General features: G+C 46.8%; 2 protein-coding genes across 6 annotated transcripts in view; one reads left to right on the top strand and one right to left on the bottom strand.

Annotated features, from left to right (window-relative positions):
• Positions 1-14,514, bottom strand: part of LOC137524540 (uncharacterized) — a 226,400-nt gene that overhangs the window by 102,744 nt on the left and 109,142 nt on the right. The gene's annotated exons all lie outside the window — the stretch shown is intronic.
• LOC137524537 (cytochrome P450 2K1-like) overlaps positions 7,124-14,514 on the top strand; it is a 61,820-nt gene continuing 54,429 nt past the window's right edge. The window contains exon 1 of the mRNA XM_068244524.1: positions 7,124-7,402. Within this exon, the coding sequence (XP_068100625.1) occupies positions 7,208-7,402 (195 nt within the window). The 5' untranslated portion in view covers positions 7,124-7,207. The remainder of the gene's footprint in view (positions 7,403-14,514) is intronic.

Below are 14,514 nucleotides of genomic sequence, written 5' to 3'. Positions count from 1 at the left end.
AAGAGCTATAAATAAATGAAGATTTTAGACGGTGCGGATCCTGACATCTTATTATTAAAAAAATAAACTGAGACATCACATGTACACATAAGTTATCATGGATTTATTTTACAAATAGCACGTTAACATTAACAATGTATCTTGGATAATGGATAACAGCTAAAGAGATGTATATTTCTGTTCATACATTTTATCTATATAAAATCAATATATTTATATAAAATCCAAATGAAGAAAAACCCAAATGAAGAGTGTTGCATTTTTATTCAGAGGTACATGTTAACTTATAAAATATTTTGAATATAATGAGACTAATGCTGGCCATAAACTGGTCGATTAAAGGACAATCGATTGCCTATCAATTCTTAGAATTGATTCAAAATAAATGAATCAATCAAACATATTTTTTTTGCCCATACACTAGGGTCGATTTGCATGTTGCAGATTCAACCGCCCACCTTCCCCTCCATATACTTCCGCATTTCCCGATGCAGAAGTGACGCGGCCAGCAGCGGAAGTGACGCGATGTGGCAAGATAGCTGCATTCGCATCACTTTACAATGGAAAAAGGCCCTTAGTCACCCATCTAATAGCAAAGTTTTTGTTTATGTTTTGTTACGTCTATGTAGTGTAGATGTATTGTAAATAGCTTGTACAGCACAAATAATGTTTTGGTGTTGATGAAATTCAAAGATTGTCTCCACGCCTGCTTTGTACTGTGCCTGTCTCAAAGGACAAAAATCACCCACTTCCAACTCTTATAGTGCATTGTGACAGCACAATATATACAATAAATAGCCTGTATGGTTCCACAAAGGGCTGTGTGACAATGTGTAGCAACTGAGGTCCGAGTACTGGCGATCTGCAGTATCACCAGTAATACGGATACTATATCTGATTATTATGTGATCTGCAGAATCACAAATAATACGGATATAGAATTGCAGGCAACCAACTTTAATCATGTGTATGTGTGTGAAGTGATTGGTGCACACAGTAGTACTCCGAAGGTTCCCACGCTAACCTCCCAGGCGGGGGAGATCAGGTTAGGATCTAAGGAGTAACCTCTCCAGTGGCAATGGGTCCACTGGTGAGTAGGAGAGTCAGACAGAAATAGGTCGGCAACACACTGGCAGGTACAGTACAAAATCGGTAGGCAATATCAGAGTGAGGGACAGGAGAAAGTCGGCAACAGAATCAGATGTCTAAAGTACAAAATCAGCGAGTAGGTTCAGAGTCAGAGATCAGGCAGGGTTTGGCAACAATATCAGATAGGCGTAGTACAGAATCAGAGAGAGAGAGCTTAGTCAGGAACGAGCAGGGTCAACAACAATAATACAATAATATATATCCTAGTCTTAGGTGTGTAATCCTTGGCAACAACACCTGGGATCTAGTCTACGGTCTGAGCGCTAACACAGGGGTGATCACGACAACAGACAGCGAGCTACTGACAGCTCGCTGTCTTTATGCTGGCAGGGGAGCCCAAGGCAACCCCCCCGTCAAGTGGCCAATCAGGGGCGAGATGCTCTTCCTGTGACGTCAGCTGACCGGCGGATAAGCTGACTTGCCTCTGGGAGGCGTAAATATCCCGACGCTGACCGTGCGCGCGCACTAGTCTCTCAGTGTGCGCGCACCAGAGACCAACGCCCGGCAGAGAGGGCAGCGGGGACGGACGAAACGGCGTCCCCGTCACTCGTTACAGTACCCCCTCCTTGAGGAGTGGACTCCGGACACGTTTTACAAGGTTTCTCTGGATGTAATTGATGAAACCTAAGTCTAAGTTCTTCTGCATGTAACCGATGTCCCGGGACCCACGATCTCTCCTCAGGCCCGTACCCCTTCCAGTGAACCAAATACTGGAGTGAGTTCCGGACAAAACAAGAATCGAGAATCTCCTCGATCTCGTACTCAGGTTCACCATCAACAAGTACAGGGGGGGGGGGGAGAGGAGTCCACATGCACCGCAGGTTTAAGCAGTGACACGTGAAATGACTTGGCACATCTCATGGTTACTGGTAGAGCCACCACATATGTCACATTGTTGATCTTCCTAGAAATGGGGTACGGACCGATGAACCTGGGTCCCAACTTAACTGAAGGCTGCTTGAGAGAAATATGCCATGTGGAGACCCACACATAGTCTCCAGGCTCAAAGATCCATTCCTTCGACTGCCTCTTGTCGGCCTGTCTCTTTTGCACACTAAAAGCCTTTTCTAAATTGGTCTTCACTAACGCCCATCTCTCCTTCAACGATCCCTGCCAGATCTCCAATGCAGGAAAAGGAGAGTTCACCACGGGCATAGGGGAGAACTTTGGTGATCTGCCCGTGACCACCTGAAAAGGCGAAAACCCAGATGACCCACTTCTCAGATTATTATGTGCGAATTCCGCAAACGGTAGGAACATGAGCCACTCATGCTGGACATCCGACACGTAACACCGCAGGAATTGCTCAAGAGCCTGGTTGACCCTTTCGGTCTGCCCATTGGTCTGTGGGTGGTACCCTGAGGAAAACGAGAGCTTCATGCCCAAGTGCTGACAGAACGCCTTCCAGAATTGAGATACGAACTGCACCCCTCTGTCCGACACTATATTCTCTGGAATACCGTGTAGGCGGAAAGTGTGTAAGATAAATAAATCTGCCAATTGCTGGGCGGATGGGAACCCCTCCAGTGGAATAAAATGGACCATCTTACTAAAGCGGTCCACCACCACCCAAATGACCGTCTTCCCCTCAGAATTGGGGAGCTCTCCTACAAAATCCATGGACAGATGGGTCCATGGCTCCTCAGGCACCGGCAAACCTTGCAGGGTACCCACCGGGGAAGTGTGAGACGACTTACTCCTGGCACAAATGGAGCAAGACCTCACAAACTCCTTACAATCCCGAGACAAAGATGGCCACCAGACACATCTAGGCAACAGTTCCAGTGTTCTGGTAAACCCGGGATGGCCTGCCACCTTATGGCTGTGAAACATCTCCAGAACTTGGAGTCTCATTTGGATGGGCACAAAGAGAACCCCTTCAGGCTTCCCTTCAGGGGAATCCTGTTGACAAGTCTTCAGGATGGCCCTTAGGTCTTCTCCAATCTCAGTGGTCGCCAGGACCACCCGCTCGGGGAGAATTGTCACTGGTTGAGAAGGTGGAGAAGATTCTGGTTCGAAGCACCTGGACAAGGCATCTGCTTTGACATTCTTGTTCCCAGGTTTATACGTGATAATAAATCTAAACCTGGAGAAGAACAGAGACCAGCGGGCCTGTCGAGGGTTGAGTCTCTTAGCTCCCTCGATGTACTCCAGATTCTTGTGGTCGGTATAAACCGTGATAACATGCTCAGCACCCTCCAACCAGTGACGCCATTCCTCAAATGCTAATTTGATGACTAGTAGCTCCCTGTTCCCTATATCATAATTCCTCTCCGCAGCAGAGAACTTGCGGGAGAAGAAGGCACAGGGGTGTAAGCGACCTTGGTAACCTGAATGTTGGGACAGTACAACTCCTACCCCGATCTCTGAGGCGTCCACCTCCACAATGAAGGGAAAGTGGACGTCTACATGATGGAGAATCGGGGCAGCGCAGAACAAATTTTTCACCAAGGAGAATGCTGAACAGGCCTGCTGAGTCCAGTGATAAGTATCCGCCCCCTTCTTAGTGAGGTCAGTTAGAGGGGACACCACGGAAGAGAACCCCTTAATGAACTTCCTGTAGTAATTAGCAAAGCCCAGGAAGCGTTGAAGTGCCTTCAAGCCGAGGGGCTGCGGCCACTCTAAAACGGCTTCTACTTTCTTGGGGTCCATAGTCAAACCAGAAGTGGAAATAATGTACCCCAGGAACGGTACCTCAGTCTTTTCAAAAACACACTGCTCTAATTTGGCATAGAGATGGTTCATTCTAAGTTTTGATAACACATACTTGACATGGTCCCTATGTTCACCCAAACTCTTGGAAAAGATCAGGATGTCATCCAGATAAACTAAGACAAATCGGCCTAGAACCTCCCTGAAAATCTCGTTAACGAGTTCTTGGAAGACGGCCGGTGCATTACACAACCCGAAGGGCATCACAAGGTACTCGTAATGCCCATCGGGAGTGTTGAAGGCCGTCTTCCATTAATCCCCCTCTCGTATACGGATGAGATTATATGCCCCCCGAAGATCTAATTTAGAGAACGCACTGGCATTGGTGACCTGAGAGAACAGGTCATCTATTAGAGGAAGGGGGTACCGATTTCTGACCGTGATCTTATTAAGTCCCCGGTAGTCGATACAGGGTTGTAACCCCCCATCCTTCTTTTGTACAAAGAAGAACCCAGCCCCCGCAGGGGACTTAGAAGGGCGGATGAAACCCTTGGCCAAATTCTCCTTAATGTACTCTTTCATTGCCGATTTCTCGGGCCCAGATTTCTCGGGCCCTCTAGGAGGCATGGTACCCGGCCTCAGTTCAATTGGGCAGTCAAAACTCCGGTGAGGAGGGAGTTTATCTGCCGCCTTTGGGCAGAATACGTCAGAAAATGCGGAATATTGTGGTGGCACCCCCTCTATGTGAAGGTGAGTAGTACACCCAGAAATCTTGTCCATACAGAGTTGGTGGCAGGAGGGAGACCAACTCAAAAGTTGGCCAGAACTCCAATCGATCTGTGGAGAATGCCTCTGAAGCCAGGGCATACCCAGAACCACAGTGGAAGTGGCCATTTTAAGAACAAAAAACTGAATCTCCTCCCTATGGAGGACCCCAACCCAGAGGAGCAGATTAGGGGTCAGAGAGAGAGGACGAGTAGACTGTAAGGGAGAGTCATCGATCGCAGTGATCACAATATGCCTGTCCAAGGGTTGGCTGGGAATTCCCCACTTACGGGCCAATTCGTAATCTAGAAAGTTTGCTGCCGAGCCTGAATCAACGAATGCTTCGGTGGATATGACCTGATCCCCCCAAGCAATAGAGCACGGCAGCAAACATCGGTTATTATGTAGAGGTAAAACTGGCTCGCTTAGGTTAGTACCTCTAACTACACCTAGGCGAAGGAGTTTTCCGCCTTCCTTGCACAGTTTTGCACGATGTGACCCTTCTCTGCACAGTACATACAGAGCCCCTCCTTCCTCCTATGATTCTTCTCCAGCTCTGACAGTCTGGATTGACCAATCTGCATTGGCTCATCCTGGGTAGCAGAGGAAGAAATAGGTAGAGGCCCTGGCTTAATAGAAGCTCTGGCCCGAGTCTGTTTCTGATACCGGACCCTCCTGTCAATTTTAACAGCCAGGGTTATGGCTTCATTCAGTGTTTTGGGTTCGGGATGGCTCAACATGATGTCTGAGACTGCATCAGACAAGCCGGTCAGGAAGCAATCTAACAGGGCAAAAGAACCCCATCTAGCCGACACTGCCCACCGTCTGAACTCCTCCGCATAAACTTCGACAGAGTTGTGACCTTGACGGAGAGTTTTCAACTTCCGTTCCGCTGTAGCCGCCAAATCTGGATCATCGTAAATGACGGCCATAGCATCAAAAAATTGCTGTACAGAAGACAAGGCCTCGTGACCTGTTGGCAAACTGTACGCCCAGGTCTGGGAGTCTCCTGACAACAAAGTCTTAATAAACGTTACTCTCTGCTGCTCTGAGCCTGAAGAGATAGGCCGTAACTCAAAATAGGACAATACACAATTCCTAAAATTACTAAAGTCAGACCTATGGCCTGAAAACTTCTCCAGAGGTGACATTCTCGGTTCCACCACTGGAGGGGATAACACTGGTAACCCAGGGTTTTGCAGGGTGCGAACCGCGTCTGACAGCCGATTAATCTGGTCTTGCTGGGCGTTGACCGTGGCTGTCAGATCGGTTACTGCTGTGGTCAGGGCCTGAACCTGGTTACACAGAGCATCCATAATGTGGTCTGTTGTTCTGTGACAATGTGTAGCAACTGAGGTCCGAGTACTGGCGATCTGCAGTATCACCAGTAATACGGATACTATATCTAATTATTATGTGATCTGCAGAATCACAAATAATACGGATATAGAATTGCAGGCAACCAACTTTAATCGTGTGTATGTGTGCGAAGTGATTGGTGCACACAGTAGTACTCCGAAGGTACCCACACTAACCTCCCAGGCGGGGGAGATCAGGTAAGGATCTAAGGAGTAACCTCTCCAGTGGCAATGAGCCCACTGGTGAGTAGGAGAGTCAGACAGAAATAGGTCGGCAACACACTGGCAGGTACAGTACAAAATCGGTAGGCAATATCAGAGTGAGGGACAGGCGAAAGTCGGCAACAGAATCAGATGTCTAAAGTACAAAATCAGCGAGCAGGTTCAGAGTCAGAGATCAGGCAGGGTTTGGCAACGATATTAGATAGGCGTAGTACAGAATCAGAGAGCGAGAGCTTAGTCAGGAACGAGCAGGGTCAACAACAATAATACAATAATATATATCCTAGTCTTAGGTGTGTAATCCTTGGCAACAACACCTGGGATCTAGTCTACGGTCTGAGCGCTAACACAGGGGTGATCACGACAACAGACAGCGAGCTACTGACAGCGAGCTGTCTTGATGCTGGCAGGGGAGCCCAAGGCAATGCCCCCGTCAGGCGGCCAATCAGGGGCGAGATGCGCTCCCTGTGACGTCAGCGACCTGCGGATCAGCTGACTCGCCTCCGGGAGGCGTAAATATCCCGACACTGACCGCGTGCGCGCACTAGTCTCTCAGTGCGCGTGCGCGAGAGACCAGCGCGCGGCGAGGCAGAGAGGGCGACGAGGACGGACGAAATGGCGTCCCCGTCGCTCGTTACAGGCTGTTTTGGCAAAAAGGAAAGCTTTTATGTGGATAACATTTAGCCCCTCTAGGATGGTATGTAGGCTGGACATCCAGTTTTCACAAATTCCCAGGGACACAGGAACTGGACTGCCTACAGGAATAGAATAAGTACATGAAGGGTCCACAGTCCTTTTCATGAGCAAGTTTATCCTGACATACCTGGGCTATGCAGCTTCCATTATCAGTGTATGAACTTTAATACCTGGCATCATAACTGATCTGGAAAAACAAGCATTTCAATCATATCACCTTTATTTTATTTTTGCAGCTGCAAGCAAGGGGCACTGGCCAGTCAAGGTTATGTGTGCCCTTGTAAAGATTCATGTTAAAAATTAAGCCATGCTTTTAAATATGTGTCACTGGCACTCTGACCAAATCATTTCAGTGGTTCTCTACTATGGCGATTCTCAGCTACCTACTAACACGGGTTGATCTACTATTATATTTTACAACTTGCATTGTACTGTTCCTCTACTGGATCAATGGATCTAAGAAGAGCTCAGCAAAGATGCCTCCGGGCCCCAAACCACTTCCTCTCATTGGAAACTTTAATCTGCTGCATCTGAAACAGCCATTGAAGTCACTAATGGAGGTAAAGTCTGGTCAATGTAATACTTGGAAATTGTAAGCTTATTATTATAAGGTGATCTTAGCTGTTTTCAAACATTGTCTTATTTTGTTCAGTTGGCAGGCTGGTCCATCACATGTCCTGATCATAATCTACCTATATGTAACTTATGTGCTGACCTGTTGTTGAAAGTGATCCCAGAGGCGTAGCAATTTTTTTCAATGCCCAGGGACAAATATAGTTTTTGCGCCCATCTCTGGACAATATGGGCATGGCCACACATCAGAAAGTGGTTGTGGTCATGGGTGGAGTCAAATGTACAAATGCTGTTTAAGTAGCCATATGTGCCCTCTTCATCCCCTTTAGATAGCCAAATGTGCCCCCTTCCCCCATTAGGATAGTTTGATGTGTCCCCTTTAAATAACCAAATGAGCCCCCCTTTAGATAGCCAGATTAGACCCTCTATAGATCACCAGATGTGCCCCCCTTCCCCTCATTTAGATAGTCAGATGTGCCTCCTATAGATAGCCACATGTCCCCCCTTTTTTCTGCTGCTGCTAACACTTCTGCACTCAGAGGTAGGGAGAGAAGCAGGGAGCCTTTGGGCAGCCAGCAAGCCGCCTCTCATGCATGCGGGGTTGCAGCGACTGTGCTGAGTGCCCTGACAGTGCTGCGCCCAGGGACATATGCCCCCCCTTGCCTACCCATAGCTATGCCTCTGAGTGATCCTCTCTCTCTTACACACAATGAAGCTGAAAACAGATTTATGTAAGAGTATGTATCATATATAGTCAAATAACATCATTTTTACCAGAGAACAGGTAAATATGATTGACTTAAAGGATACCCGAGGTGACATGTGACATGATGAGATAGACATGGGTAAATACACAGTGCTGAGCACACAAATAACTCGGCTGTGTTCCTTTTTTTCTTTCTCTGCTTGAAAGAGTTAAATATCAGGTATGTAAGTGACTGACTCAGTCCTGACTCAGACAGGAAGTGACTAAAGTGTGACCCTCACTGAGAAAAAAATCCAACTATAAAACACTTTCCTAGCAGAAAATGGCTTCTGAGAGCAGGATAGAGATAAAAAGGGTCAACAGTTCATAGATTTTAGCTCTGGCATACTTCAATGAATGTGTCATTGAGCAAAAACAATAAAACAGTTAAAACTTAAAAAATAGATTTAAACATAAAATAAAACTGTGGAATATCTTAAAAAGTAATTTTTAGGAGAAGGAAGATAGATACAATTGTTTATTTCATTTATTTATTTTCGCCTCGGTGTCCTTTAATTAAAAAATGAAGGGTTCTCTACTATTCCGTTGTCATTTGCCGACACACTGGTTCCCCTGGACGGTCTTGTCACCAGTTCGGTTTATCCCATTTCAACCCCATTTCCTGTCTTCATCCCTGCTGCCTGCATCTTCTTAGTGGAGTAGTTGTAAAGGGTGCTATAAAGGGGCCCATACACTCAGCCGATTTTCTGGCTGATCGATCGATCCAAATCGATCGATCGACTGATCGATTGCAAATCGGTTGCCCAATCGACCGATCGACGGCCGATTTCGATCGATTTCGATGGATTTCCATCGAACTGGCAAGGTGGAAAATCTAAGTCAAGCTGTTGAGATTGCTTATCATTTTGCATTGGCCCTAATGGAAATCTGATGGCAAAAAAATGCCATCAGATCGTTTTTCAATAGATTTCAAACTGAAATCTATTGGAATTCTATTGTAGTAAAAAATGTTCATTTTACACATCAGATAGATAAGAATTCCATCTGATGATCTATCTGCTGCTAATCTGACGAGTGTATGGGTACCTTATAGTAGGTGCCCTTTGAAATAGGATGCATTGTAACGCTGGGGGCTAAGGTGAGGTGCCCACGGGGGAGGTAAGGTTAGATGCCGTGCAGGTGGGTTAAGTTTAGTTGCCCACTGGGGGGAGATGTTAAGGCTAGTTGCTCACTGAGTGGGTTAAGGTTAGGCACCCACCAGGGGAGGGTTAAAGGACACCCGAAGCGAAAATAAACGAATTACATAAACTATTGTATCTATCTTCCTTCTCCTAAAATGACTTTTTACCATATTCCACCATTTTATTTTATGTTTAAATCTACTTTTTAAGTTTTAACTGTTTTATTGTTTTTGCTCAATGACACATTCATTGAAGTATGCCAGAGCTAAAATCTATGAACTATTGACCCTTTTTATCTCTTTCCTGCTCTCAGAAGCCATTTTCTGCTAGGAAAGTGTTTTATAGTTGGAATTTCTTATTATTGAGGGTCACACTGTAGTCACTTCCTGTCTGAGTCAGGACTGAGTAAGCCACTTACATACCTGATATTTTACTATTTCAGGAAGAGAAAGAAAAAAAGGAACACAGCATAGTTATTAGTGTGCTAGGCACTGTACATACCCATGTCTATCTCATCATGTCACATATCACTATGGGTATCCTTTAAGGTTAGACCCCACCAAGGGAGAGTTCTGTGTGCGAGTAGGGAGAGGTTAGGTCATAGTAAAATATCAGTAAATATTACCGATATTTTATTATATGAATGAAGCAGTAGAATATCGGTAAAGTTACTGATTCCACTACTGCTATCCAGCACTCTTTTAAACAGTGGCCTTTTTCAAATATACGCCTTCTCAGCAACCCGGGGCATATTATATTATACACAGTAACATGCGATGGGTCCTAAGGTGGCCACACACGATACAATAAAGTTATCCGATTTTACGGCAATTCAATTAAAACAATAGAATTTTCCGAGGCATTGAAAGTTTTTATTTTTTAATTCAAGCAAGAAATCTGATTGGATTTCCCATTTTTATTCGATATATATATATATATATATATATATATATATACAGTGGCTTGCAAAAGTATTCGGCCCCCTTGAGGTTTTCCACATTTTGTCATATTACTGCCACAAACATGAATCAATTTTATTGGAATTTCACGTGAAAGACCAATACAAAGTGGTGTACACGTGAGAAGTGGGACGAAAATCATACATGATTCCAAACATTTTTTACAAATCTATAACTGCAAAGTGGGGTGTGCGTAATTATTCAGCGCCCTTTGGTCTGAGTGCAGTCAGTTACCCATAGACATTGCCTGATAAGTGCTAATGACTAAATAGAGTGCACCTGTGTGTAATCTAATGTCAGTAAAAAAACAACTGCTCTGTGATGGCCTCAGAGGTTGTCTAAAGGCCCATACTCACGGGCGAGAAATGTGGCCTGTCGCCAGCACACGTGAGCGTGTGGGCGACAGGCCGGCGACAGCTTCTCGCCAGGTCCCTCCGCGTACACACGCGGAAGAGGGACCAGCGGCAAGGCGGAAGCTGTCGCTGACGTTCCTCCTCCCCCCGCCGGAAGCTCCATGTACCTACATGGAGGTTGCTGTCGCTAGTCCGCGTACTCACGCGGACTAGCGACAGTTGCGGCGGGGGGGGCAGCGGCGACTGTCGCCATGCGATTGAAAGTTTCAATCGCCTGGCGACATGAGCGACGGGCGACAGTTCGGGGTGCGCGCGCGTGCGGCGGCCCATACTCACGGGCGACCTGTCGCCGCAACACGCGCGCGCCGCGTGTTGCGGCGACAAATGTCACTCGTGAGTATGGGCCATTAGACAATCTTGGGAGCAACAACACCATGAAGTCCAAAGAACACACCAGACAGGTCAGGGATAAAGTTATTGAGAAATTCCAAGCAGGCTTAGGCTACAAAAAGATTTCCAAATCCTTGAACATCCTACGGAGCACTGTTCAAGCGATCATTTAGAAATGGAAGGAGTATGGCACATCTGTAAACCTACCAAGACTAGGCCATCCACCTAAACTCACAGGCCGAACAAGGAGAGCGCTAATCAGAAATGAAGTCAAGAGGCCCATGGTGACTCTGGACGAGCTGCGGAGATCTACAGCACAGGTGGGAGACTCTGTCCATAGGACAACTATTAGTCGTGCACTGCACAAAGTTGGCCTTTATGGAAGAGTGGCAAGAAGAAAGCCATTGTTAGAAAAGCATAAGAAGTCCCTGTAACGATTGGTGTCAGCACACAGAGAGAATCTGATTGTTGATGATCTGGCAAACAACCAGCAACTGACAAGCAAGATCTATATATACTACAGCGCTCCTAAGCGACGCCCCCAGCCACTCAGCCAATCAGGAGTTCCGCTGGGATCAGCTGATCGTCGTGATCAGCTGATACCTCTCCTGCTGGCATAAAGGTCCTGTCTTCTAGCTCTCCATCTGTGTGCACTAGAAGGCCCAGGCAAACCAGACACATGCTGCTGTGCGGAAACCGCCGGTCTGAATGCGGAGACAGCCACCCCACCGCCAGACCGCACGGCGGCATCTCCGCTATTCATTACATAACCCCCCCCCCCCTTGAGGAGTGGACTCTGGACACTTCCCACCTGGCTTCCCAGGATGTGAGTCATGAAATTCTTTCTTTAACCTCCCTGGCGGTAAGGGGGGGAAGAGGAATCCACGTGCACTGCCGTCTTCAACAGAGACACATGGAATGATCTCACACCTCTCATGCTGGCCGGGAGATCAATCGCATAAGTGACATTATTAATCTTTCTGGTCACTGGGAATGGTCCTATGAATCTAGGACCCAGTTTGGGTGACAGTTGCTTCAGGGCCAAATGCCGAGTGGATACCCATACCATGTCTCCCGGAGAAAACTTTCACTCTACAGACCGCCTATTGTCTGCCTGTTTTTTCTGAGTCCGAGGTTTATTTGGCACCGGTAGGGGTTGCAATGTACCCACTGGCGCCTGACGAGATGGCTTACCTTCTGGAACATTTCGTTGGTAAGGGCCGAGCGTAGCCACCCAGTCCTCCCAGGTCTCAGTAGCTGCCAAGACCACCTTCTGAGGTAGAATGATCTTAGGCTCAAAACACCTAGATAGAGCGTCTGTTTTGATATTTTTACTACCCGGTATATGCGTAACAGGAGACCGGGAAGGACAGAACCCGTCAGCAAATTCCGTACACTGCACTGCCACTCCTCCTACCTGTATCTTGGTAGCACAAACAGCAGCTCTCCCCAAACAATGCTGATAACAATTGGCTGACCATCTCTGCAGTTTACCTGAAGCCCAGTCAATCTGAGGGGAGTGGAGTTGCAACCAGGGCATACCAAGAACAACGGTAGAGGTTACCATTGGCAGAGCCATGAACTCTAATTTCTCTTTATGTAATACCCCTAAACTACACAACAACAAGGGGGTTTGGAAAAGAGGTTGACTACTCTGCAACGGAGAGTCATCTACTGCAGTGACCAGAATCTGCTGGTCTAGTGGGAGTAAGGGAATCCCCAATTTCTTTACGAAATCATAATCTATGAAATTAGCCGCAGAACCGGAGTCAACAAAGGCTTCTGCGGAACTGGTCTGACCCTCCCATGTAATAGAGCAGGGAAGGAGCCGACGACTATTGTTTAGATGTAAAGACCGTTCGCCTATGGTATGACCTCTGACTACCCTTAGGCGGCAGTATTCTCCTGACCTTTTGTGACTCTTTTCCACTTGTCTCAGCCCCGAGTATCCGATTTTCATCGGCTCGTCTGGGGGTGACGAAGGGAGAGAAGAGTCGTATGAGACAGACCTTATAACATTCCTACCACGAATCTGTTTCTGGTAGCGCAAGCGGCGATCTATCTGCACAGCCAAAGAAATTGCCTCATCGACCGATTTGGGTTCAGGATGTCCTATCATCACATCATGTATTGCATCTGATAATCCTGCCAAAAAACAGTCTAATAATGCATATGTTCCCCATCTAGCTGACACAGCCCACTTCCTAAACTCAGCGGCGTAGTCCTCAACCGATTTACGACCCTGCCTGAGCATCTTGAGCTTCTTTTCAGCAGTGGAAGCAATATCCGGATCATCATATATAATAGCCATGGCCTTAAAAAATTCCTGAACTGATGATAACGCCTCATGCTCTGCATGCAGGTTGTATGCCCAGTTGTTTGGGAATCACCTGACAACAGGGTCTTTATGAACGTTACCCTCTGAGACTCAGTTCCTGATGAAGTAGGCCTCAACTCAAAATAAGACAGTACCCGATTTCTGAAATTCCGAAAGTCCATACCTGAAAATTTGACTGGAGGAGATCACACTGTATTTATAGTCAATTAAAGTTCCTGAATAGCCCCAAATAGCTGATTGATCTGAGTCTGTTGGTTCATAATCACCCCGGAAAGATTGTTCACCGCGGTGGTCAGGACTTCAACATGACTACGCAGTGCGTCCATTTTGTTTTTCTGGTCTGCCGTTCTGTAACGATTGGTGTCAGCACACAGAGAGAATCTGATTGTTGATGATCTGCAGAATCATCAACAATACAGATGTATACCTGATCATGGATGATCTGCAGAATCACCAATAATACAAGTATGACTAACCTCTGGACACCTAATAAAGTGTACGTGTTTGGTGCAACTGTAGGCTATCTCCCGTGGGATGGGAGACACAGATAACTTCGGCCAGAGACCACCTGAGGAGCAGGTGGCCCTCGGCTGTGCAGGGACTATCTCCTTAAGAGAAGGGGATAGAGATAATCTGGCAGCCAGTGATTCCCTGGTAAAACTGGGAATCAGACTGTACTGCAGCCAGGTGACTCCTATGGAATAGAGGCCACTGGCTGCACTGCAGGAAGGACTCTCTGAAGAACAGGAGGTCCTTGCAGCTAACTGACACTTGGTGGAATAGTGTCACGGGTAGTACAGACAGACTGAACACTCGAGGGAGGAGTGACACCCAGAAGGGTCGGGTAAGCCAGGTCGGCAACACACGAGCAGATAAGGTACAAAGACAGAAGGCTGATTCGGTAACCGGGTACAGGCAAGGTTGGCAACTGGTAGGCAGATAGGCAGAGGTACCGAATCAGAAAGCGAGGTCAGAGAGGTCGACAGAGCAAAAGGTCATAACAGATATCAAGCACAATCCTAGTCTGAGGTGTGAGGTCCTTGGTCTCGACACCCGGGAACTAGTCTGAAGAATAACACAGTATCCTATGCTTGGGTGTGAGGTCCTTGGTCTCAACACCCTGGAACTGGTCTAAAGTATAACACAGGAATGACACAGTAATCCTAAGCTTG

The sequence above is a fragment of the Hyperolius riggenbachi genome, chromosome 7, assembly GCF_040937935.1.
Source record: "Hyperolius riggenbachi isolate aHypRig1 chromosome 7, aHypRig1.pri, whole genome shotgun sequence".
Lineage (NCBI taxonomy): Eukaryota > Metazoa > Chordata > Amphibia > Anura > Hyperoliidae > Hyperolius > Hyperolius riggenbachi.
This window is presented reverse-complemented; position numbering and strand designations above follow the sequence as displayed.